The sequence below is a fragment of the Lepidochelys kempii genome, chromosome 18 (assembly GCF_965140285.1).
Source record: "Lepidochelys kempii isolate rLepKem1 chromosome 18, rLepKem1.hap1, whole genome shotgun sequence".
Lineage (NCBI taxonomy): Eukaryota > Metazoa > Chordata > Testudines > Cheloniidae > Lepidochelys > Lepidochelys kempii.
In genome coordinates, this window is record NC_136397.1 from 3,346,001 (window position 1) to 3,372,686 (window position 26,686).

Genomic DNA, 26,686 nt, shown 5'->3' on the forward strand with positions numbered 1-26,686 from the left:
TCTGTGGCCCCAATCCTATAAGGAACTGCACTTGGGGAGGCGGGGGGGCTGTGCTCATGTGAAGCATAAATTAAAGTGGATGGGGCTTTGCTTGCCAGGAGTGACTCTGCAGAACCAGGACCCAACTCTCTATCCAACTTCCCAAGCAGGTTCTAATGAAGAACTGTGCAGGAAAAATTACTTTTAAAATTTATGCAAATTACTTTGACTATATCTTTCCAAACAGTAAGAGAAGCTGGGACAGTGCCAGGAAGGGCATCTTTCATCAGGACTAAAATGGGCAGCATTTTCTCATTTTTCAAATAGAGCTGGGGAATAGGGGGCAGGACACCTGGGTTCTATTCCCAACATTGCCACTGACTCCCTGTGGAGAAAACGCTTCAGTGCCTCATTTTCCCCATCTGAAAAATGGGGATAAGAATGATTATTTCAGGTACTAGCAGTGGACCAGGCCCCCATTCTGCTAGGTGCTGTAGGACACCTCACAAAGAGTGTCTCAGAGTAGCAGCCGTGTTAGTCGTATTCGCAAAAAGAACAGGGCTGTGTTCACAAAGAGTGTGTTCACTTCCCCACTTTGGTGAAGCACTTTAAGCGCTGCGGAAAAGAGGGGCTATTGTCATGCAAAGTGAACTGTTCTCATGGTGCATCAGGAGAGGACATGGAGAACCGTGTACAATCCTGGCTTCCCAAGACTCTGGGTGAGGTGACAGATCCGCGCTCCGGTGTGGTCGGCTTTGGCTCTAGGGCCAGGAAGGGAAACACTGGGCAACTTTTTTTGGGGGGGGGGGGCGGAATAATCAAGGAGAGTCAAGAGACTGGGAGGGGGAGCCAAGCCCGGCCTCCACAGCCCTGCAAACTCTGCCGGGGCACTGCCCGGCTGCAGCCCCCCGTCTGCCCCGCTCCTCTCGCACGCAGCGGCCGCTTCCCCCCCCCCCACCTCCCCGATTTTCTTTTCCAAAGGCTCCCTCCCCCATCTCTTACTAGCATATTGTGTCTGCCCATTTTTGGGAGCTCTCTGCCAGACTCCGGAAGGAGGGATGGGGGGGGAAGAGGAGGCTCCCAGACACCAGCAAAGAGGGAGGAGGAGAAGAACCCCCCGAAACCTCCCTCCCAAAGGGGGTCCGTGCACTTCCGACCGCCTCGGCTGGCGCTGCGCGGCTTTGGTGCTTGCAGAACCCAGAAGTGAACGGCAGGCGACCCGGAAGGTTTGAACTGAGCCTTTCAGACACGGCAAAGCCAGAAAGACCATCCCAAGCGCGGCTGGGGGGCGGGGGGCGGGCGGGGGTTCTTTTTTTATGTCTATTTGCCAAAAACCAAAACAAAATCCAAAAAACCTGCAGTTAAGGCAAACCAAGGTCTGTATGCAACAACCCTCCCCCCAGGAGAGCCGTGGTGGCGGGGGTGGGGGCTCCCCGCTAAGAAAGGAGCATGGAGGGGGAGCCGCAAAGGGGGGGGGGATTTTTTTAAGATGGGGTCGCAAGAAAAAGTTGCATGCAGTTTTCTGTCGCTCTTGGTCTCCTTTGCAAACTGCAATCGCATGTCAGTCTCCGGCGAGCGCTGCTGGGCTCGGGCTCCGGCTGCTGGAGTCCGGCGAGAGGAGGGCTTGAGGGGCTTTTCCCCCTCTCTCTCCCTTTTTTTTTAAATCTGATGCATGCATTTGATCCCGATGAGTGTCGGCTGCGTGGGGGGCTCTGTCTTTTCAGTGCGCCCCCCCCCGCACTAAAGCCTGGGCGGGTTGAGGAGGAGGAGGAGGAAGAGAGGAAGCTAAAGGGGGGAGCTCATTTTCTTCCTTGCAGACGGATCGCTGGCTGGATTGCAATTCGCCAAGGGAGCATGATTGTTGGTATAGGAAGTGTCTGCTTTTTTTTTTTTTTTTTTTTTTTTTTTTAAAGCCGGGTTATTCAAAAAACCCCTTTGGTGCAATTCTCCGGTAAACAATGATTCATGGGGCTTAATGCAAATAGACGGATTGCAAATGGAGCTTTCCCTTTGCACTTTGGAGCTGCCTGATTGTTTTTGAGTGGCCAAGCCTCAGATTTCTGTCTTTTTTTGCAGATCTGCAGAATATGGCGTCCCTGTCCTGTTTTAAAAATAAGCCAGGCTGCCATTTTTGTTTTTCTTTTGTCTGAAAATTTTAATAAAACTGTCTGAGAATGTGGGAGAGGCAGCTGAAAGGCAAAAGGGGCACCTAAAGGGGTGTTTTTTTCTTTGCTTTGCGTTTTTGTGTTGTTGCAAAGATCTTCGCTTGCACGGGGGGGGGATACAATGTAATTGGATTTTTAAAAAAGGAAACAGTCAAACATTTCTGTGGAAGGGGGTTAAGATTTAAAGTTAACTTATGCAAAAGTTTTTTAAAACAGCCTTTTAAAAACAAAAACGCAGTGAAAAACCCTGCTCTGTATTTTCTCTTTCTCCCTTTGGATTATTTAATGGAAAAGTTAATTGAATCTGAATGTAGCTATTTTTTTAAAAAACAGATTGTTGTGAATGTTGCGTGTTGGTTAAAAGGGATTCAGTTTTTGGGGGGTGGTAATGAAAAAGTGTTTGTCTTTTTAATTTCGATGGAAAGCAATATTCTAAGCGGAATGTTTAGCCAGGAATATTTTGCAGTTGCACTTTAGCAGGAATGTAGTGTTTTCAGAGTGTGGAATCTGCAGTTTTAGAAACTGACACAATTTTTCGTGCCGTTGTCTAGAGAGGTCTGTGCATATGTGAACATGTGTTTAGCGTGTGCTGTGTGCATCGCGTGTAGATGCACTTACTATAATACATGCGTAATTTTACGTGCATGTTGGATTGTACATACAGTCTGTTCTAGGGTATTTAAAAGGGAGTCAGACTAAGAGAAGTATTCGAGGATATACATTATTTATTTTTAGACAAGCTGCTCATTCAGAAGTATTGTACCAAGTGTAGTCAAGAGCACACATCCTTCTTATAGGGTATTGTAATCTTGCACTTTTATTTGCTGCCCGTCTGGGAAGAGTGAAGGACAATTTCTCAGCTGCCTGTTTGAGCTGTTCTGTTACTATTGCTCTGGCGACTGATAGCAGATGGGTCAGCTTAAACTAAAGTCACATTTTGGGGAAGAGGCAAAAGTTTTTTAAATCCTGATTTAGAAGATTGGAGGGGGGTGGATGAAATCTGGCCCCAGCCCTACGGCTGGTTCTGCTTTTGTCCAAATATTCCTAAATAGTTTAGTCCGGTCCTGTTCGTGGGATAACTCCTCTGACTTCTGTGGAGCTACGACAGGGAGAAATTTGGCCCTTCGTTTATTTTCTCTAAAGAGAATGCGGCATTCCCATGGATGTGTTAGTTTGAAGGCAGTATCTGTAGTCCCCAGGTGTGTCTTTCTGGGCTCATTTTGGGGGTGTTTTCTGTGTTTTGGGGATGTGTGTATTGGGGTGTGTGTGAAGTTGTCCTCCTTGTCCCCTATAGAACAACACCTTGCGCGCAACATCTGTGCTCTGCTATCTCTGGAGATGGACAGATGTCAGGGGAAGCACCGACAGTACATACAGAGGTGGGCGCACTGAGTTATGCTCAATGACAGATTTCTGTGTGTCTTAGTAACCCACCAAAGTGCATGAAGCTGTTCAAAAGTAGGGCTGTGACAAATCAGACCCCATGTCCGTGCTGGAGATCTTCCCAAGCCGCCCACATGTGGACCTTGGTGAATGTCCATTGAGGGCTTCCTGCTGATTGCTGGATCCAGCCCCTCTAGGAATCCTTTTCATTGTAAGTCTGTGGATTGTTCAAATCTTGATCCCAAAACAGTCTGAAAAAACTATTTGGAATGAAACAAAACACCTTCCTCAACAGCAGAAGTACATCAAACTGCAAGTTAGCCATCAGCACATCTAAACATTACCCACAAGTGCATGTGTGTATAATGTCTGTCTGTCTGTCACAGAGCTGGGAATCGGTGGATGTAGGTTCTAGTCCCAGTTCTGCTACCAACTTCCTGTGGAACCTGGGCAAGTCATTTAACTTCTCTGGACCTCAGTTTCCCCATGTGTAAGACTGGTACAGTGATACTTGTCTCTTTGTAAAGCGCCTCGAGCTCTCTGGATGAAAAGGGCCTCTACAAGTGCTAAGTGTTGGTGGTGTTATCTACGCACTGTGCAGCGATGGAAAACTACCGTGCTGCATCTACACACCCTGTTGCTAGATAACATGGCATTGTAACTTCACCCACTGTCCTGATTTCTGCTGTGTCAGCAGTGAGCATTGGGAATTCGATGCGTCCAAAAGACGCTTTCCTAATTAGCACAAAAACTCTGCGTGCAGGGAAGTTTTTGTGGTGATCCAAATTGCTAACGAGGCCTGGTGCCCAGAGCTAGACGCTAACGTGGTGTGGACTTCTTAGATGGCTTTGTTGTTGTAATGTTCAGGGCTTAGGCAGGAGTTCTGCCTTCTCAGGAGTGTGATAGAAATGCCTGTGTGTGTGTGTGTGTTAACTTTCCGGGGAGCACCCGAGGGGAGAGAACAGGGCTGAACTGGAGGGTTTGCTTTGGCAGAGAGGGCGCTGTAATGAAGATTTCCCTTTGGCCTGTGCACTCTGATTCCACTAAGCTTTTATACTTCCTTGTTGATGTGGGCTGTGGTGTTATTTATTCCTGTTACAGTAGCACAGAAATAGTAACACCTTGAGTGTGCTACACCCTTGCTCTGCCATTCTGCGCCAGTAGTGTTTCACACCCATGTTGTATTATAAATAAATAAATATATAAATCCTAACTCACCGGGGAGCAGCTTTGCTGATAGTAGTAGTGGTGGAAACACTAGTGTAGACAGGGCTCAGGTGTTCTTAGCGGCGTATTGTCTGACCGTGACAGTATGGTGATAGCCAACCTTACCCTGTTCGTACCAGTGCTTCTGCTGTTGCCAGTGGAGATACACCAGTAGTAAATGGTGCTGCAGCCAGAGGGAGTCGGTGTGAGGGCTGGGATTAGGACCCAGTAGTTCTTGGATCCCTGCTTTGTGATCTGCCATTCTGGAGTGGAAATGCGCAGCATTCCAGTAACATCTCTCCTGGGATAAGTCACTTTCATTCTATAAATCTTGCCCGGTGTGGACTGGGCCTCCACAGTGCCATGCACCGAACTTGTTCGGGGACATGCAAGTCTGACTTTGGGGTCTAGAGCAGAGGCGCCAGACCTCAGGAGCTGGGCAAATGCTCTGAGCTTTGTGGCTTTGCTTTTATTTTAGTCTGATACTCTTGATGGGGCCTGTTGGTGTCTCAGGTTCCCCTCAGTGGCTGCGGAGTCTTGTGGCTATTGCAGGTCACCCCTGCCAGCCTTGCTCTGTCTGCTGGTAGAAAGGGTCTAGTTAGGCCTTTGCTTTCTCCTAACTATTCACCACCGGTTGGATGCCTCCTGCTGCCAACCCCAATGCTTTGACACTGGCGAATTCAACCCAGAGTGTAATGTGGCGGGTAAATGGATTTTAAACACAAAACCTTGCCATTCAGTTCTCTTGCGCTCTGAGTCTCTGCATTAGAAACCCCACAGCTGCGCCAGCTCTGAGGATGGGTTTCAGAGTAGCAGCCGTGTTGGTCTGTATTTGCAAAAAGAAAAGGAGGACTTGTGGCACCTTAGAGACTAACAAATATATTTGAGCATGAGCTTTCGTGAGCTACAGCTCACTTCATCGGATAAATTGGTTAGTCTCTAAGGTGTCACAAGTACTCCTTTTCTTTTAGCTCTGAGGATCGTAGCCCTGAACTGTGCTGTTTGCCTGTGTGCCTCCATAGCTCTGCTAACTAACCAGCTTCAACCTCTGGCTGCAGATTTTCCCCATCTTTCAAACGCGTCTGAAGCAAATGCAGGAATCGTGCTGCATGCATTTTCCCGGGCCTTGATTTTCCTAATAAACAGTGTGGGCAGAGACCTGGCCATTTCACCCTGTGCTGGATAGTCACATTTTCCCAGTGCTGGTGCTGACCCAATTTTTCATATACACGTTGTAAGGGAGGCCATTTGCCTCAATTGTACCTTATTGTCTCATGTCCCCTTTGCTCCTTGGTATGTGTGTTTGTTTTCTCTCCTTACAAACTGTGAGGGCAGAAGAACTGGGGCAGACAGGGTGGGAGGGGGTCTGGTCACTCCCACATTGTAAGATTCACAAGTCTTTCTGGAGATCACTGGGAGCCAGTCTTCTGCACGGCATGCGTTCCATGTGGTTGGTGGTGGAGGCATTCCTGTATTACAGGAAGCCAGATTCAGGATCAGGGCCCTGTTGTGCTAGGCTCCCTCAGCCAAAGCGGGAAGGATTGGTTCGTGCCCAAGAGGGCGCTCTTAGTTTCTGTGATTTGCGAGGTGTGCACAGGGAGAGGGCAACTCTTCTAAAGCTCTGGAAATAGAGGTGTCCTTGCTGGTGCGAACCAGGGTTAACACAACCATCAGCGATGGGGGTAGCGTGGGCCATGCTGTCCAAGCTCTGCCAGCGTCCTTCAGTCCTGATCTGCAGCGTCCACAGCTGTCCCAGCCTGGGCGCCTCACACCACCCCGAGAACGTGGGCCTCTGCCTGCCAGAGGGGAGCTGGAGCGTGGCCTGGCGGTGAGGGGGCCAGCCGGAGGCTTGAGAGACAGGAGTTTGAGTCCTGGCACTGCCTCAGACTCCCTGGGTGGTCTTGAGCCTCTGTGTCTACGTTCCCCTCTGTTCAGTGGGGCGGGTGATATTAGCCTGGCCCTGCCTCACATGGGGTGTGAGACCAAATCCACTAATGCTTGTGAGGTGCTCAGGGACTGCAGTGATGGGGGCCGTGGGAGTGCCCAAGACCGACAAAATCACTGCCTTGTCCTAGTCCTGATGGGCCACCTACAGCAGGTGAGTTTTCTCGCTAGCCTGTGTTTGTGCTGTGGCTGTTAGGGTTGTGTCAGCCTCCAGTCTGGTCTGTGACCCTCCCAAGAGCTGCCTTGTGTGTGGTTGTTTTTAAAAACTCTCCCCAGAGGTGCTGGAGAGGTCTGGCAAGGGCTTGAGGAGCCAGTATGCTGGCAGCAGACTCACGTACATGCTCAAGGCGGCACAAGGAGATGGCTCCGGCTTTGGGGCTTTCCTGATCGTGTGGTAGGTGCACTGGTGGTGGTGGCCTCCAGAAGTAGGGGAGGAGTGGGTGCGTGGGTGACAGGGCCCATTACCCCTTGTAGGGGAGCTGCTGAAGACCTCTACATTGCCAGGGGACTGGGAGTGCACCCAGCTGTCAGGGAGGAGGTGGGCGCATGAGAGGGGAAGGGAGTTTGTTTTGGGGCTTTTATCGGTTTTGATCAGGAGAGGAAATCGGAATGAAAACACCTTCAGAGGGCAGAAACACAAAGCTTAATTCTTCTGGTGCAGGATCCCCACGACTGCTTCTTCCGAAAAGTAAGATCTTGAGGCTGGGTTTTTAGACTTGTTCTCCCGGGTTTTCTGGCTGGGATTCTGTTTTTGGTTTTGGGGTTGTTTTTTTTGCTTTCGTGGCTGTTATTCTTTCTGTTGTCTCTGCCTTGGTATAAATTCCTTCTGCACGGGAGAAGTAGAGTTGGTGTGTATGTAGGAAGAGGACCTCTCGTGTGATTTCACAGCCATTGCCGTAGAGAGCCACATGGTGTCTCCTCATCAGCTGCTTTCAGGAGGCCACGAGTTCCCATTGCAGAAAGGGCTTCCCAGTGCCAAGGCCACCATAGCTGAAGGCTAATTTGGGAAGGCCAGTTCACTCCCAAGGTGAACCATTCCTCCCTGTGCCTGTTCGCAAGGATCGTACAGCCTTGTTGAATGCTGGCTGCCAAAATCGTGGCGCTCTGGGAAAAATTAAAACTCTGATACAAATCCATTTCAGGAGAGTAAGCCAATTCTCCCTCCACTCCCGATCCCACTCACTTCTGCCTGGGGCTGAGCTCCGAATGGGGGGAGGAGAGTGATATTCAGCCCATTCTTCCTGGGGTTCCCCCAGTGCTTTACATGGAGTGAAGAGCTGAAGCCCCACAATGAGGTAAGGTCACAATCGTTATCCCCATTTTACCAGTGGCGAAAATGAGGCACAGAGCAGGACAGTGACTTGCCAATGGTTGCGCAGTGAGTCAGTGGGAGAGCTGGGAATGGAACCTAGGACTCCTGATATCTAGTCCTCTGTCGTAACCACTGGATCAGTCTCTTCTCGGATAGGGTGAGAACTTGCGGAGGGTGTGAGTGGTGTGGGGAGAGAGAAGGGACTGAGCTGATGGATGGAGCGCAGAGAAAAGGCTGCAAGAAATGTGTTGGCAGTGCTGGGGGGGGCCACCTGCTTTGGGGTATTGGTAGGCATGGCTCTGGCTGGGGTCTGGTCACGGGAGCCCAGTGCTGCTGTGGAGAGGGCTGGGGCGGTAGCCTGCTTGTGACCACTTGTTTGTGGTATTCCTATTGACTTCCGGGGCTTTTCCTCACCCTGCTGTGCCCACAGCAGGGAACAAACAGGAGCATCTTTGGGAGCTGATGGGTGGTGCTTTGGAACTGGTGCTTTGGGCATGTGGCATTTGAATGAGCATGATCTGCTGTCAGTGAGTTAGCCCAGTTCCGAATCCCAGAGAGAAGCTGGATCAGTGCTTGTTCAGGCCGGGCATCTCAACGTCTCCACGGAAATGGCACTACAGATCCCATTCCTCCATCCCTACGGTTTTACATCCTCCCTTCTTTCCCTGGACTGGCTGTGGCCTGGGGTTGCTGCTCACTAGCAATTCAGTCGGTGGCTCACCCCTTTCTCAGTGCTCTGGTGTGGACTCCGGAGCGCTGTGCCACAGGAAATCACATTGGCTTCTCTGTGTCCGTGCTGATGAGCTCCTGCATGGTGCTCAGGGATGCTCTGTTGACACAGCCTGCCATGCAAAAGACAGCCCCAAGTTCTGACTCCTTCTGGCTGTTAAAGATCCCATGGCACTTTCCCCAGGAGCGGTGTGTTTAGTCCAGGTGTCCTGGCCAGACTGCAGCTGGGGATAGTTTCTCCCTGCCTCCCTAGATCCCCCTGCAGTTTAAAACAGATACAGGCTCTTCCTTCCTTGCCCCCAACTGTTGCGTAGGGCTACTGGGTGCTGTTAATCAGCTGCCACATTCCACCCCAGAGGTGGCTGGATGGGTCAGTGGTACTGGTGTCTCAGCCTCTACTGCTGTGATGACTCCACTAGCCAGGAGCATACGCAGCCATGTGCTGCCTTGCAGTTTCCATGAAAAGAATCTCTTGTTTCTTTTTATTTCAGCAAAGACGAGACACAGGGGGCTGCAAAAGTAGAGGAGTCCCCGATAGAAGTGTAGCTTGTGTTAACGGCAGTGGTAGGAATTGGTGAAGGCTAGTGTGCTTCTGGGACTGGGGCTTTTGCCCGCCTGCGCCAGGAGGGATCGTCCACCTCCGCCAGCCTGGAGCATCATCTACACGTCTCCCCAGGCAGCTGCGGCCACCTGGCTTCTGAGGCCAGCCTGTGAGTACTGAAACGCGAGTGCACATAACGTCTTCCCTTTGTGGGGCCATGACAGGTCCCTCTGCTGCAGCTGCCTTCTGAACCCCTTACCAGGGCTCCATCCCCTCCCCTCCCCTCCCCTCCCCTGGGGCTGTGTAGATCCCCTTGTGCCAGCTGCTTTCCACACTCTCTTGCCTTGGGGCTTTTATTCACACCACTGCCCTGGGGTTGCAACAGGTCCCCTCTGCTGCAGCTGCCTTATCTGAACTCCCCTCCCACCCTGGATCCATGACTTCCACCCAGACCTCATAGCCTGGGGCCACCACGGGTCCTCTCTTATGCCCTGCCTGCAAACCATGCTCCTAACTCCGGGCCCTATCAGTGCTGTTTTCCACGCCCCTTTTCCCCCTGCTACCCAGAATGCTTCCAAACTCCCTGTGGCTACCCTAGGTTACCTCTCCCCAGCTGTTGCTCTGTCCTGAGGGGCTGGTTTTCTGCAATGCTCTGTCTGTTATCTACCTCCCAGTCACTGAGTGAAGACCTGGGAGCAGATCTGTGTCCTTGCCCCCGTGGGTGTCTGGGTGAGGCATAGGGAGGCGAGATCTCCCATGCCCACCTGTGCCAGGCCTGGGGCAAGTATCCATGCTATCTGGACTTCGGGGCTTGAATGCTTCTTTATCCAGCGATTCCTACTGGCCCCCTGCTTTAGGAGCATCCTGCCCCCAGTTTGCCCTCTGTGCTCAGCAGAAAAGATCAGCCTCTGTCTCTAAGGAGCACTGCTGTCCCCTTGTGATGGGGCCGCTCCTTCCACGGGCTAGAGCGTGCAGTCTCCAGCCGCAGCATGAGCTTTGCTCTCTGCAGGGGCAGCCACATCCCCCCACACTGCAGCTTGCTTCCCTTCCCCAGGCCTGGCTCTCAGGAGCCCCTTCTCCTGCGTCCTGAGGGCTGCCACGCCCATGGCTCCAGTCTGGGAGCATCTCACAGGAGTGAGGACTCCAGGGCCCCTCCCCCTGTGTGTAGGGAGGGGCAGGAGCTGAGCTCATAGATGAGCCACTCAGGAGCCGTGGGTGAGGGACAGCTCAGGTGTCCCTGGAACCCAGGAATCCCCCGTGGGCAGTTCCCAATGTGGCTCTCTTCTATCCTGGCTGTGGCTTCCATGAGGCTAGTGCCCTGCACTGCTCCCACTCTGGAGGATCCTGGGGCAGCTGACAGCCAGCAACCCCAGAAAAAGAACTGCTTGGCACCAGCTTCGGCCTTTCCAGCAGCAGGGCTGTTTCCTTCCGTGCCCGGCTCGTCCAGCCCGCTCAGCAGATGCAGGCTGCGGGCGGGAGGATGGCTCGGGGTTGGGACTCCACTTGGGAGCGAGGAGGCGAGACCCAGGGCCCTACAGGGTGCAGTGAGGTCTCAGCAATGCTGTGTCTGCCTTGAGAATAGGCAGGGTGAGGAGCTGATCCCGTCGTGGGTGGAAGCTCGCACGCCTGTCCATGCCTCGCTATGCATACCTAAGTGTGTGCATGCCTGTGTCTGCTTTGTGTGCGTGCGTGACCCTGCCTGACTCTGAGCGCGTCCCTGTGAGCGTGCGTCTCTCTGCCTGTCTCTGCGTGCCTAATGGCCTGGGCCTAGCCCTGCGTGCGTGTCTCCCTGCCTCCCGCTCCCCTATGCGTGTTGTAGACAGAGGGTGCGTGGCACCGGGCGCTGGCCGTTCCAGGCATTTGGGGCTCTCTTGTGGAAAGACGCCGCCTTGGCCCATCTCTCCTGACTGCCAGTGGCAGGGGGGGCTTTTCAGAGCAGTCGGGTGGCTGGGGTGCCCTGCCTGAGTGATGCCGCCAGGGGCGGTGCTGGGTGTGGGCGAGAGAGGCTGAGGGGGTGCTGTGAGCTGCAGCATCTCCCGCCGGCCTGGGGGAGGTATCTCCCGCAGTGCTTCCCACCCTTTATCATTTCCATTTTAATGGCTTTTTTTTGCTGTGTGTCAGCTTCCATTTTTCATATTTAGCTGGAAATATAGAGAGGGAATTCATATATCTTCCGTCTGTTTTATTTACTTCTAGACCCCCCCCCACATACACACATATACATCTCCCTTCCCACCCCCCCACCCCCAAATCTAAGCTGAGCCTCAATCTTTTCAGCCTGTGGCGAGAGGGAGGGCAATCCCATCTGTTCTAAATGAAATACTGTAAAATAGAGCGGGGACAGAAATCAATTGCTTGACATTGTTGTTCTGTTTTGATGATTCTTCTTGGCAGGTTTGTAGATCTCCAAACATTACCGATTTGGCCATCGTAGCAGCAGCATTATTAAAGAGACCCCCCTTCTGGGGTCAGGCCCATACAGCAACCCTTCTGGAAGGTCTTTCTCTGTTTGCAAAGGCTGTGTCTTCCTTTCTGTGGATTTTTTTTTAAGCTGCATTTTAATCTTAAAAAGAAAAAAAGCTTCCAGCAACCCCAATGTTTACAACTAACCCTACAATAATAAAAGCCAGTCTATGCAGCCTGGAGCTCACTGGTTACCCCACGATAACATACTGGTGTGCTCATTACCAGCTGTCTTGAGAGATCCTGCAAAGCCAAGCCAGTTTTTTGCAGCTTGACTCCTCCGAGCCACCCTACAGAAATAGATCAGTGGAGGTGGGGAAGCAGGTATTGGTGATGGAGACAAGTTTCCATGTTAGGCTTGTGTGGCAGGGATTGTATGGCGGTGGGAGTATGGGAGTATGCAATTCAGAGCCGCTCCTGTAGTGTAAGCCTTTCCATTCTGACGAGTTGATGCTGTCCTCAGACATTCACTCTCTGCCCAAAGGTGATTTTTATTGTGGTTGAAAGTTTGGGCAAAAATGGTTCAGCTGTTCCTGAGTCATGGAAAAATTATACAATTTCAGCCTTATTTTTAAGAGGCTGTAACGATGTTTATTTCTGAACAGTGTTGGCACATCAGCAGGTTGGGATTGAAAAATGAAATTCGACTGGGGGAGAGTTCCTAGGTCTGACTCGGCCTTTCAGAGGTGTGATGAAAATCCATTTTGATTTAGTTCAATTGTAAAGCATTGAAAATACACATGACATGTGAGTGGCAATTTTTTTAGTTGTCTTCTCTTGGCCCTGTGCATTGCAAAGCGGAGTGAACGCTCTTGGAAGGTGCGGATGGAATAAGGCAGCACCATGTGAACGTGTGCTGAATGAAATGCAGCTCGTATTTGTATTACGGTGCCACCTAGAGGCAGCAATTGAGATCAAACGCTGTTGTGCTAGGTGCTGCATAAAGGACATGGAGGTCTTGGCTCCCATGAGTTTATGGTCCATACAGGCAAAGGAGAGAGGAAGGAGTATTATTCCCATTGTGTACATGGGGAGTGAAGGCACAAAGCCCTGATTCCGCAAAGAATTTAAACTCGTGTTTAAAGTGAAGCCAAAGAGATTGAAGGCTTGATCCTGTGCTCATTGAACTCCCTGGGAAAGCTCCCATTGACTTCAATGGATCAGGATCTAAGTGACTTTGCCAAGGTCATTCAGTCTGTGGCAGAGCCAGAAATTGTGCCCAGGTGTTTGGAGTCCTAGGTTAGTACTTTAAGCAAGATCGTCCTCTTTTTGAATTGTGCCACGATTCATGTAAATGTCTTTAGAGGGTGAATGCACATCTTGTGCTAAGCAGAATCACCTGCTGCTCACTCACAAATCCTTCCACACTGTAGACTTCTTTGGGTGGGTGGGATTGGGGCAAGAGGGTCCTTTGGGGGCTGAGATTTAGGAAATTGACTGAATGAAAATCTATTCAGGGGATGTTAAGGTTGTAAAGTGAGGGCTCAGCAGTCAGGAAATGTCATTGTAAAGGTTGTCCCTGCTCCTGTAACTCTGCCCATCATGGTACAGGCTTTAATTGCATAACCACATGCTGGTAATTCCTCAGGAGCCCTGCACAGGGAATAAGACAGGACATGTAGGGAATAAAGCACAGGGGGGCTAGTGGTTCTGTGCCTTATTTTGGGGCTAATTCTGTGTGACAATATGGAGTCAAGTTAGTGAAGCTAAATGCTGGTATAACTGGGAGTGCATTGGGGCCCTCCGCAGACAGGGTGAGCGATGTGTTTGGGGTCTGGCGAGGTATTCATCAACTATGCCATTCAGTGCTCTCCTTCCCTGCTGACCACCAAACGGTGATGTCGTCTTTCTGCCTGAATTACGGCATAGACCATTTCAGCTCCTGATACGCCTTTCTGAAAAGTCATGCCCAGGGATTGAAAAACGTCCGCCAATGAACCCAAAGGCTGAGGGTATGTCTGCACTGCAGTTGGGGATGTGAATGCAGCATGTATAGGCATACCCAAACCAGCCTTCATCTAGCTCGCGGGAGTCCCAATAGCAGTGAATCTGTGACAGCATGGACTTCAGGGTGGGACCCTGGGTACCTTCCCAGGCAGCCAGCCTCTGCTGCCGTGGCTTCGCTGCTGTCAGTACCCAGGCTAGCTAGATCAGGTCTGTCTGCATGTGCTGCAATGACCCCTCTGACTGCTGAGTCTGTTAGCCATGGTGAAAAGTACCTGTGAGGCCATGACCCTGCAACCTAAGGGCAGGTCTTCACTGTCCCCCCGCCATGGGCGGGTAGTGATTGATCGATCGGGGATCGATTTATCGCGTCTCGTCTAGACGCGATAAATCGATCCCCGAACACGCTCCCCCTCGACTCCGGAACTCCAGCTTGCGAGAGGCGGCAGCGGTTGACTCGCCGCCGTCCTCACAGCTGAACCTAGTCGACCTACGCTGAACTTCGCGTAGCTGAAGTTGCGTCTCTTAGGTCGCCCCCGCCCATAGTGTAGACCAGGGCTAAAGGAACAAGGGTCTATCCCACAACTTTCCTTGTATGAGCTGTCCCATCGAAGTAAATGGGGCTAACTCACGTAATTAGTTGCTCTGGTGCACAGGTGTTTGCAGAATCGGGCCTTGGGATGGCTGTGCATTGAGCTGTAAGAGTGGCCATCAGCTCCCTGTTTAATAATTCCTGTTACAAAGCATAACTCCTGGGAGGGCAGGCTGAACAGTTGGCCGATGTGTTCCCAATACAGGGGATGAGCGATGTCATTGATGAGCTGCAGAGCTGATGGAATCCCTATTTTGCCAAGTAGATTATTTGCTAATAACAGTGCAATTAGCTGAGTAATATACGAGAGCGCTGCTGGGCCATCCCCCTGTCCTTTGTCCCTTGCACCTTTGTTCCTCTTCTGGCTTCACTCCATTCTCTCCTGTGGAGTATCTTCCAGTGGTGCCCTCAGGGTCTCTCTGCTTTTCCATCTCTCTCCCGCTGCTCCCTTATGGGCCAGTTTCTTAGAGCCCTGACCAGGTGTGCCCGGAGCAGCAAGGCACTGGCTCCTATCGTGTGGCCACTGGGTACTCTCTGCTTGCCCATTGTATATTACGCTGGCTGCCCGTGCCCCCAGGGGGACAATGTGGAAACTGGAGATTGCCAGAGGTATAGGGAAATTGTAACTGGGCTACCTCTCCTTCGGCTATGTCTCCTGCCTGGAGCCCAGGAGCGGGGTTGGCATAGGAAAGGCTGTGCAGCCTTCGTGAAACTCAGGATCTGCTCCCTTGTTTCCCCCTCTGCCTTTTCCCTTCTCTACATTGTACATGTTCCTGCCTCCCTTAGCAGTAATTTTACTTGCTTGTGTTATGGTTGCGTCTAGCGGCCCAGTTGGGATCAGGTCTCATTGTGCTGGATGCTGAACAGAGACAGGGTACACTGGAGTTACCAGTCTGGGTCAAACCAGGGGTCCACCTAGCCCAGGAGCCTGGCTCTGAGAGTGGCCAGCACCAGCTGCTTCAGAGGGAAGACACACTGCAGTAGCAGCTATGGACCAACCTACCCCCAGAGGAAGCTTCCTCCTGACCCCCAGTAGCTCATGCCCCAAGGAAGGAGCGTTTGTATCCCTTCCAAAGCATCTTTTAGTATTTATGGTTTTAACTCTGATTGTTCTTTTATCCCTATAAATGTCTAATCCCTTTCTGAATCCTTCTAAGCAACTGACCTTGACAATATCTTGTAGCAGTGAGTTCCATGGGCTAATTGTGTTTGCAAATATAGGACATGGTCCCAGCCCCACAGCGCTCAAGTTACGACAAGTCAAACAAGTGGGCTAAACAATAGTGAAGCAGAGTGATTATGGTCACTTAACCCCTGCTAGGGAGCAAGGTAAGATCCAGTTCATTTTTTTTAAAAGTCTCTTTTTTTTTCCTTCCACGCCCACTGTTTCTCTGCTGTTCTTCTCCTGTCTGATTTATCCTGCCTGTCTCTCCCTCCCACTCTCATGCCCACTTATGCAGAGGGCTGGGAAATTTTACCAGACACCCAGTAGCCACAGGATTAACCTGCCACCCTCCTGTTCCAGGCCCTTTTAGCTGTTGTGAGGATAGGGTGGTGGCTTAGGGCAGGTAGTATAGTGTCCACCTGTCTCTAGTACTCCTTGCACTTCCCAAGCAGGGTGAAATTGACCTGATTTTTGTCAGTTTCACAGCTGCCCAAGCTGCCTGCCCAGTTCTGAATAGCAGCATGGAAACTGCAGCTTTGGTTAGCTTGCGCTGAGCTGTAACTTGGCAGAGTTCTGAGCAACTGTAGAGGCCCTGGTGCGATCTGTCCAGGGCCATCCTTAGGGGCCCTAGGCCCTCAGGCTGTCCTTGGGGCCCTATGCAGTATTATTAAACTGATGCCCTATGTACCACGGAAGGTGGTCCCCAGTCGGCAGCACTGACCCCAGCATGTCAAGTGGGCACAGCCACCGCCCCGCCTGCGGACTCCCAGAATCCCCCCCCCCATTGCTGACACACATCAGCGGTGGCTCAAGGTAGGCTTCACGCTGTCACATGGGGGCTGCATCTTGCCAGAGCCCATGGGCCTCCTGCAGCCCCTAGCCACTCCTGGCTCACCACAAGCATTTTGACAGGAAATACCAAGCAGTAAGAACAATAATAATACAAGTGAGTGTGTGTGTGTGTGACAGAGTATGTGTATGTGTGTGTAAGAAAGAGCCAGTGCGTGTGATAGAGACAGAGTGAGAGACTGTGTGTGTGTGACTGTGGGACAATCCGTGTTGGGGGATTGTGGGAGGCAGAATGTATGTGTGTGTGAGAGAGACAGTGTGTGTTAGGGAAGTGTGAGAGACAGCGCACTGTCACTTTAAGCCCCCCCTTCTCCCTCCCCCACTCGGCCCAGCTCTTTCCACCGCCACTCACAGGGAAGTTTTTCTCCTCCTGTCCTGGCCCTGGGCTGTCCCCACCAGAGACCAAGTGGGGCAGGCAGGGTTCAGGGAGGGCCTCTGCTTTGGCAGCAGTGGGCCGTGCTGCCGTGCCGCTCTGGGCTCCCCGGGGCTGGGGCAGCAGAGCCAGAGGCTGGAGCCCTCAGCTGGCTGGCTGAGGAGCGAGTGAAGGGGGCGTTGGGGTGGGGAAGAAAGAAGCCCGCCAACCCAGTGCGGGGGGAGGGGCTGGAGAACAGAGGAGTCCAGCCACAGCGAGCGAGGGGAATGGTGCCCCAAATTTTCCGGTGCCCTATGCAGCTGCATATGCCTGAGGATGGCCCTGTGTCTGTGTCATAAATATCAAGGGAAGGGTAAACACCTTTAAAATCCCTCCTGGCCAGAGGAAAAACCCTTTCACCGGTTAAGAAGCTAGGATAACCTCGCTGGCACCTGTCCAAAATGACCAATGAGGAGACAAGATACTTTCAAAGCTGGAGGGGGGGAGAAACAAAGGTTTTCTCTGTCTGTGTGTTGTTTTTGCCAGGAACAGAAAAGGAATGGAGTCTTAGAACTTAGTAAGTAATCTAGCTAGGTATGCATTAGATTTTATTTTGTTTAAATGGCTGATAAAATAAGCTGTGCTGAATGGAATATATATTCCTGTTTTTGTGACTTTTTGTAACTTAGGGTTTTGCCTAGAGGGATTCTCTGTGTTTTGAATCGGATTACCCTGTAAGGTATTTACCATCCTGATTTTACAGAGGTGATTCTTTTACTTCAATTAAAATTCTTCTTTTAAGAACCTGATTGCTTTTTTATTGTTTTTAAGATCCAAGGGTTTGGGTCTGTGCTCACCTATGCAAATGAGTGAGGATTTTTATCAAGCCTTCCCCAGGAAAGGGGGTGTAGGGTTTGGGAGGATTTTGCGGGGGAAAGACGTTTCCAAGCGGGCTTTTTCCCTGTTATATATTTGTTAGACGCTTGGTGGTGGCAGCAATAAAGTTCAAGGGCAAAAGGTAAAATAGTTTGTACCTTGGGGAAGTTTTAACCTAAGCTGGTAAAAATAAGCTTAGGGGGTTTTTCATGCAGGTCCCCACATCTGTACCCTAAAGTTCAGAGTGGGGAAGGAACCTTGACAGTCTGTCTGCAGACTCAGGCAGACATGGCTGGATTGGTTGTATTTGGTTCAAAGTTGGCAGATTTTCTTCATAACCACAAAGAGTAATTTTGGTAATGGAATCTGAAGTTCTGCAGCAGTTTATCATATTGCCTGGGAAAATTTCTGACTCAGTATGTCTAAGCATCTGAAAACACTGTGTGTGTGTTGGGGGGTGTTTGTCTTAGTAATTTTTAGCTGTTGCCTGGCCAACAAGCAAACATTATAGTTATGAGTAGGCCTGGTTCTGTGATCCTGGTCTGAAAGCCGTTCCTGTTGCATTGTTGAGAATCACTTGATAAGCTCAGGCCCAGTGGTGCAAATACACTGGTGTTAGCTCAAAGTAGCGCCATTGAAATCAGAGCCAGGATCTGGCCCAGAAAGACTGATTCCCCCTTGTGGGGCCCGATACCTGCCGCCCCCGGTGGCCATGTGGGGAAGCTGAGCAGACCCTGCAGACATGCATTCAGCACTGTGTGAAGCAGCGCACAGGGCTTGGTACGGGCTCTGCACTTGGGATTGCAGGGCTGGGCCCACACATGTTGCCAGGTTTGCAGATGTTCTTAGTGTTAGGAAAAGTGCCTCTGAAGCCCTGAGCAACCACAGCTGCTACTGCCTTCTGCGGTAGAAGCTCAGGACTGTTGATATTTCAGCAGTAGCAGGGCTGGACCCTTGGGCTCCAGTGTGTCATAGAATATCAGGGTTGGAAGGGACTTCAGGAGGTCATCTGGTCCAACCCCTTGCCCAAAGGGGGACCAATCCCCAATTTTTACCCCAGATCCCTAAATGGCCCCCTCAAGGATTGAACTCACAATCCTGGGTTTAGTAGGCCAATGCTCAAACCACTGAGCTATCCCTCCCTCACTCTGTGGGTGCTCAGCAGTTCCAGGACCGAGTGCATAAAGCAAAAGGAAGGGCATAATCTGGGGCAGAGTGTTTACAGCTGCAGCGTTCCCCCGGGGTGTGTAGGGATGGTGAGGTCCTGTGGGGCCAGGTAGCTGGACTGTGGTCTAGCCCTGAGTGGCTGGGATGTGAGAGTGCCTGGAACTGCTCTTTCCTGGAGGAGTCAGGTTTGGCTCTTTGGTGGATCTTTGCTGGCTGGTTCAGGTGGGGCTGGAGGTGGGATGTCAGGTGAGGTGAGACCCTCTAGCTCCATGATGGCGCAAGCACCAATGATGGAGGAGGCTGATTTAAGGCAGCCCAAAGGGGATGTAACAGGGGTAAGATGGGAACCAAGCAAAGGGACATGGGGCCGGGGGGCTACTGGGAAAAGCTTCCCAACCATCTGCCCAAGAGAGGGGATGCGAGTCCCATCCCTTGAGTAATTTCAAGCTGATCTGGAGAGAGCCTTAAGAGTAGGCTGTAGGGGCGACTCTGCTCTACCCCCTTCCCCCTGAAGGAGAAGGGATCCCAGCAGTGGGTTTCATCTTCAGCCACTCTGTGGGGTGTGTCTTTAGCAGGGTTTGGCTGCTGCGGTGTTGGTACGGCAGCACTGGGCATTTGTTTTCCCCTCTGGATTCCAATCCCTGCTTCTGCCAGGGTGGAGAGAGATTAGCCTGCTGCCGTGCAAGGGGTACACAGGTGTATTGGGGGCCCCCAGGAGTGACCAGTGGGTGGAGTGCAACCTAGAGAGAAGTGGTGGGCAACAAGAGAGAGATTTCCCAACCCAGGAGATGTGAGCCAGGTGAAGGGCAGTGACCGACGGACTCAGTCCCTGCCCCAATGAGCTGGAGAGGAAAACTGAAGGGGGCTCTGGCCAGCTGACATACATAAAGAAGCCCAAAGCTTCTCCCTTTGCACTGCCCCTAAAGGACTAGTACAGCAGGCCCTAGAAAACTCCCAGGCCTTGTTGGGTGGAGCTGGGATAGCCCTTGGCACATCATCTACAAATCAATATTGTGTGAGGTCAGAGATGGTGGGACGTGCCAGCACTAGAGACTGCAGCCCTCTGTCCACACGCTTCCCTGGCATCCAGCCCATGTACCTCAACCTGAATGGATCACGAGGCAGTTTGGTTCTTGTATGTTTCACTCGTGGGGGATTTTGCACAGCACAGCTGCAGTCTGAGTAGCAGCCCTAGTAAATCTCTCATCTTTTTGATTGACTCGGGGGACACCCAAAGCTTTCATAAAAATCAGATTTGTGGAACTGGTGGGCGGTGCAGTGACTTGCTGCTGAGCTGATGGCTAGGAGGGTGGTTCCTGAAATGGGCTTTCCCTTGGTTCTGAGTTGTAGGATCCAGGGAAGGGATAGTCTAGTAACCCTGACGGCTGCCAGGGACAGGACAAGCAGGCCCTGTGATAGCTCCCCCACAGAAAGCTTAGCCAATGCATCTCCATCCTGATCTGCAGCACCCCTGCTATTCCAGTCCCACACACACAAGGCTCCCCTGGCGTGCCTCAGTTCTAACGGGCAGGACCCCCCTAGTTGTGCTGCTTTGAGCCCCACATGGTGAGACACTGGCCCTCAAGCCTGCCCTGCAGGCCCCCAGCTACAGAGGTCCTGGGCCTTTGCAGCACACAGGTGACTCGTTTCATGGCATTGTATACAGCTGTAGGATTCGAGGATGCAGACAGATGTTCCATACTGACCTTCTGAGACCCACCAAATTCATTTCCTGGGTGATTGCCTCACAGGGGTTTAATAGTCACCCTGTCCTCCTCAGCTGCCCCTAGCCTGGTTTGTGAGTGTCGGGGAGCGGGGACCTTGCTTGCTGGCTGGCAGCTGCTGGGTTTGCTGGGATGCCTGTGGCCCAAGCAGCACCAGGCAGTGAAATGAGGTGCTCAGCAGGCTACTGGCTCTGTGTGCTGGGTCCTGGGGAAGAATGCAGGATGTGAAGCAGACAGGCTGCTACCCTTGGCAGGTAGGAGCCAGTTGGCATGGTTTGAAAGGAGGCCAGAGAGTGCAGGGAACTCACAGCCCAAGACACACCCCAAGCTGAGGGGGCTTGGAGCAGTGGGGAGGGGGAAGTAGAGTGGAGGGAGGGGTGCATGGCAGTGGAGGGAGGAGGTCCACAGTGGGGGGGAAGGAGTGCAGGGCAATGGGGGGAGGAGCACAATGGGGGGGTGCAGGGCAGCATAGGGAGGAGCACCGTGGTGGGAGAGGGTGCTGGGCGGGGAGAGGAGCACAGTGGGGAGAGGGGGTGCAGGGCAGTGCAGAGAGGAGCACAATGGGCGGGGGAGCAGAGTGTGGGGAGGGGCTGCAGGGTGTGGGGAGAAGCACATGGTGCAGAGCAGTGCAAAGGGGAGAAGAGCGGGGGGGCATGGTGAGAACCGGGGGGACAGGATGTGGGGCAACACCCAAGGTGAAGGGAGCTTGAGAAGCTTTTCCCATCCTGCTTGGAACGTGACTCCTTTTCCCTGGGGAACTGGGGCCCTAGCTGACACTCGCCAGGCAGGTGGTGGGTAGGGAGCAGCTGGTTCTGGCATTGGCTCTGGGCACGGCTCGCTGCACTGCACAGGGACTAAGGGGTGAGGCCTGCCCAAGCCCTGGAGACTGAACTCCCCCTTCCCGGGTTTCCTGCAGGCCCTGCCCAGGGCACTGGGCCACGGAGGGAGTGGGGACTGTGTCTCCTCACTTCCCGGGTTGGTTTTGCTTGGTGGATGAAGAGCACCAGGCCTGGGCTGAGCTAGGTCCCAGCAGGGCAGGGCCTGTGAGCTCCAGGCTCCGCGCTAGGCCTAGCCTCGTGGCAGACTCTCCAGGGCTGGGCCTGGATGCCTATCAGAGGACGGGGCAGGGGACTCACTCGCTGTTTCTCTCCTGGGGCAATGCTTTCTGCCAACGCTGTGGGGCTGGTGCCAGGCCCAAGCCCAGATATCCTGGCCCAGAGGGGAAAGGAGGGATCTGCCCAGCGACCACTTTTCATTTTCAGGGTGAACTTTCCTTGCACTGGGATTTCTGTGTCCTGGGACTCCGCAGGGGACTTTTAGGCTGTGGCTCAAAATCTGGCTTTGTCCCTCATGGACCTGCCAGGGCTGGAGAGCTCTCAGGAGGGATTTGCCATTAAACTCCATTGTAACTTGCTGGTCTAGGAGCAGGACTCATGCCAGGAATAAAACTGTGGGGGAAGGACGGATTGCCTTGTGGTTACAGCACTCGTCTGGCGCTCGGGACCCCTGAGCCCAGTTCCTGGATCAGCCACAAGTTTCCTTTGTGACCTTGGACAAGTCACTTAATCCACTTTGTGCCTTCTCTCCAGATGTAAAACCATGATAACCAAAACCATGATCTGTGGCCTGCGTTGTGCAGGAGGTCAGACTAGATGATCATAATGGTCCCTTCTGACCTAAATATCTATGAATCTATAACTCTTCCCTGCCTCCCAGCGGGGCAGTGAAGAGAACATTTGTTTGTGCCTTGGAGTCACCCAACACTATGGGGCTGAGAACATTGGAACTATCGAGGGAGAGGAGCTTTCCAGTGGGACAGAGGAGATGGTTACAGTGTAGCTGGACACCCATAACTGGGTTAAAACCAGAACCAGCCCAACGTGTTAGCCCAGTTACAGTGAAGTGGATAGGGTCCGTCTATACTAATTTTGTGTGTTGTAACCAGATCCCTCTGCTTTGGCTATAGTTGTCATGCAGACAGGATCCTAGGGGATGCCCTCTCCCTGCCCTGAGCTGGTGGCATTTCAGATTCTCAAACCTGCAAGAATGATGTAAACGTTCAGGGTAAAATCCTGGTTCCATTGAAGCGTGTGGCAAAACTCCCATTAAATTCAGTGGGCCAGGATTTCACTCTTCAGGTAGTTTTTAGTGTGCGTGTTTCTGTGCCCCCTCTCAGTGGGGGAGTTAGTGAAAACGGATGGGTCTCCGTCACTTTTGTTTCAGTGTCAGTGTTTAGTTGATTTTGCTTTGTGGCTTTCCTGTGCTAGCAGCCTGCAGCAATGCTTGGGTTGCAAGTGCTGCAGGGGGAGATTTCTTTGCGTCCATTGGAATTTCTGTTCCATTTTGCAGAGCTATTTCTCTAGGTCTTGGATTCCTTAGCAGCTTGTTCTTACCAAGCTTAAATTATGGGGCTAAACTTGACCTGACAGTTGACCTTTAAATAGGGCTGGTGTGTGCGCCCCAAGAGGCGGTTGGCGGTTTTGCTGTGTGGGATAGTTTGGCCAATGCAAAGATGTGTGTTTTATGCAATGAAAATGCTAAAGATGCCTTTGCATGTTTCCCGGTGATCCTTGCATCAGCCATGCAGGAGCCTTGCGATTTTGCCAGCCCACGTCTGTAGCACAGCTCAGGAGCATGATTAAAACCCCACATGACCAATCTGTGTCTTCAGTCGTGCTGGAGAGGAATGGGTGTAACCATGTTCACAGCATGGTAGAAATAACAGGGCAGAGCAGCCGTGAAGCTGGGCTGGGTAGCAGGAGAGGGGAGAGGGCTGGCTTTGGGTGAGGGGCAGTGCAGGGCTTCTTTGTGCCACAAGGAAAGGCGTGTGGCTCGTCACCTGCTCCTCAGGGGAGAGGAGCTGCTGTCCAACCCTGTTAACCTGGGCTGGTTCCAAGAACCTTTTCTAATCATAGCCCTGACTTCCTGTTTTCCAGAACCTGCGGCCTGGGCTGAGGAGGGACCCAGGGACATTTCAGCTTCCCGTGCTATAGGCCTTCCACTTACTAGGCTTCAGTGGGGAGCTCCAGCGGCTGGAGGGGGGCGATTAGATCTGGAGGTTGGTGATGTCCCCCTCTCCCTGGCCCAACCTGGGGGACATTTTCACTCTTTGCTTGTGCGAGAAACCATCATTAAATCAGATAGTTATGTTCCCCCAGATTTCCCATCTGTGACCCCCTAAAAACAGTGCCCTGCATCTCACTCGGGCTTTGTGCTGCTTCTGTTCTCTGCTTCTCTTCCTCACCTGAGGCAGTCTTGTCATGTTGATTCAGTGCATCCATCCATCTGTTCTCCCCCTTCCCTGTATGTGCCACATTTACTCTCTTGCTCATTCTCCATGCGATGTTTGGGCAGCAGGCGGCACCCGTGGGTGTTGGAGTGCCCATGTGGTCGCTCTCTGTTGCTGGAGGAAGTCGGCAAAGCCACAGCCGGATGAGCTGTGCAGCATCTGGGGGGGTAGGGCACAGAGGCTGTCACTCCAGCTTTGGCTCCCTGCAGTTGGTGAACAAGCCTGTCTTGGCCACCAGCGTGGTAGTGGATGGGATCCCAGTCCCTCGGGGAAAAGCAGCTCGTGCCCTGCAGGCTGGATCCTGGTCCCGGGGAATGCCTGTTGGTTTGTGGGGAGCAGGCTGGATCCCTGCTAACCTGACCACTTGCAGCAGCCTGTAGGCCTGGGCTGGGGAAGGCACACCCCAGTTTAATTGTCTGCCTTCTGCCCTCGCCCAAGCATGGCCAGCCGGGGAGACTGCGTCCTTCTCTTGAGAGTCTCCTTTTTATGTTTCTTTGCTTTGGGGGCCGGGGTGCTGGAACAAGGGGGCCAAGGGGCCATGGCTTTTCCACTTTTCACCACGGGCCTGGCCCCCTGCTCTTCCTCTTCCCCCCGAGGTCCTGCCCCCCAGCCAGACTGGAAGCTGGAGCCTGGCCCAGGGAGCCCAGACACCTGTGGAGAGCTGCGGGGAGCGGGGCATGGAGGGGGCAGGGCCATGCCCCCCCTTTTAGGAAGTGCTCATGTCCCAAGGCTTTCCTATCAAGGCTGAGTTGGTGCGGCACTTCAGAACTCCCTCATGCTCCTGAATGGGATCTGCTCTAGTTAAATGCCCTGCCAGGGATCTGCTTCTGATTACAAAATACAGGGGTCCCCCTTTGAGGGGGATGAGGGACAAGGGAGCCGCATCGTTTTGGAGCCTGGAGAGGCAGAAGGGGGCTCCCCCAGTTAGGAAGGGGTGGAGTCAGGCTGGATATGGCCCATTCTCAGGCCTGAATTTCAGGGGTTACTTCTTTCTCTCTTGGCCGGGTTTGTGTTGGGCTTTTCAGCTTCCCCAGCTCATGTGTCGGGCTTGGGGAGTCCTTGGCAGAGGAGAAGCAGGAGGGGAAATCGGAGAGCTGGCTTCTCTCCCTAGCACTGGCACTGAGATCCGACGGCGGGGAGCACGGTGTAAGAATAGAGCAGCCAAGAGACGTGCATAGGAACAAATCTCTTCCCAACGATAAATAGGGACTCTGGGACCGTAGGCGGTGACTCAGCAGATCTGCAGCCCCCGCTGCTGCCCTGGGCCTTGAGTCAGGTTGATGTGGAGGAGCTGAGAGTAAGTGCGGTACAGGCTAGGACACAGATATTGCACACCTGTGGGGACTCCGCACCTCCCAGGATTTGGCTCTTCTTGGATATTTATTTTCACAATTACTTTGGAGGGAGAAGTTGTTTTCATACTAGTTTTTTTTTTTTTTTTGTAACTTCTGTTTTGAAATGCTGTTGTATTGTCCATAGTTGTTGTTCTGTATATATAATATTTCATCCTGACTAGGAATCAGGGCTCCTGGGTTCCTAACTTCGCTACTGACTCACTGTGTGAATGACTCACTGCCCTGCGCCTCAGTTTCCCCATCTCAAATGAGGAGAGTAATACTAAATAAAGGCCAGGAACTTAACAAGATTCAAACAAGAGATTGGGTATTTATATGGATGACAAGAACATCTTGAGTTGTCATAATTAACAACAACAACAACAATAATTGTGGAAGAGATATTAACCCTTATGCTTTAGGGGTTAAGCCAACCTCTAATATTAGAGATCAGGATGAGAGTTACGTGGGGGCAGATTATCCCACGTCTGCTCCTCTGGGGTTCTTACACCTTCCTGTGAAGCATCTGGAAGTGGACACTGTCACAGACAGGATACTGGGCTAGATGGACCCCAGGTTGGATCCATTCAGGCAGTTCCTATGGGCCTATCCTCGCCTTCTAAGGGTTTATTGGGAAACTTAATTCAATCCTTGGAAGAAAGGTGCACAGGGAGGAGCAAGGTACCAGGCAGCCTGCAGAGCTGCCATGCCCTTTCACTAGCCCAGGAGCAAAATCTACTTGGACATCCTTGATGATAATGGGGAAAACCCCGCGTAGGAAAATCCCAGAGAGGGAGTGGACTTCTTCTTGGCCGCACTGAGACTGTGTAGATGTGTTCCCGGTGCTGTGGTGTATGGGCGGCACCAGTGCATTGCCGTGGAGACGCGAGTCCCCCGGGCTGCAGGAAATGCGAGCCAGCCACTCTGGTCAGTAGCGGTAGAGGTGCATTGTTGTAATAGCAGATGAGTGTAAATACCTTTCCTGGCAGCACGGTGCTGTAGGAATGAAATCCGAATAGCCCCACCAACCAGTTCCTCTCCCCCTTCCCGCTCCCAGTGCCTGCTCTGTCACGAGGAGCCGCATTTCCCAGCTCTCAGGGCTGCTGGCGTGAGGTTCAGCAGTGCCCTCAGCTGATCTGCTAATCAGTAAAAGGATCTCCGCAGCCTTCCCCATCATCCGCCAGGATCTCTCACAGACTGGATGCGTGAGTCGCGCAGCAGACGGGTGGGAGCTGGGGAGTGATTAATGGGACTGGAGGGGGCTGTGTTGAGAGCCACGGTTGCTCTGATGGCTGGGATTTGGAGTGAGGATGCAGGAGCCATCGGGGAAAATGAATGCTTATTACTGAGCCATTCCTGGAAAATCATTGTGTTCCTCAGCTGCCCCCGGAGTTCAGCGCAGAGCCAAGCTGCTGCGCCAGGCCATCCCAGGCATTTGGTGCCCTAACAGAACAGGGATAGCTGACATGCAGCTCCGAGACGGAGATCCTGGGAGCTGTACAGTGCAGCCTGCAGCCTCCTTGTCTGTGATCCGGAAGGGTGGTCTGTGGGCAGTCATGCATGCTGGGATCCAGTCTCTCTGGTGTGCACTTTTGTGCTATGGATGAGGGCAGCTGGAAATCTGTTCTGTGCCAGCTGGGTGCAGCATACTGAGTCTGGGAAAGATGCAGAG

At 52.4% G+C, this 26,686-nt stretch overlaps 1 protein-coding gene across 9 annotated transcripts in view; it reads left to right on the forward strand.

The window, feature by feature from the left end:
- The first annotated feature begins 1,014 nt into the window (after positions 1–1,014).
- ZNF362 (zinc finger protein 362) overlaps positions 1,015–26,686 on the forward strand; it is a 54,624-nt gene continuing 28,952 nt past the window's right edge. For 2 of the 9 annotated variants that reach the window (XR_012155520.2, XM_073316290.2), the window contains exons 1-2: positions 1,465–1,843; positions 3,439–3,523. Coding sequence is in view for 6 of the 9 variants with exons in the window: in XM_073316290.2 (XP_073172391.2) it covers positions 1,492–1,843; positions 3,439–3,523 (437 nt within the window). In the remaining 3 variants the exon portion in view is untranslated. The other 7 variants (XM_073316297.2, XM_073316293.2, XM_073316292.2 and 4 more) reach the window with 7 other exon arrangements.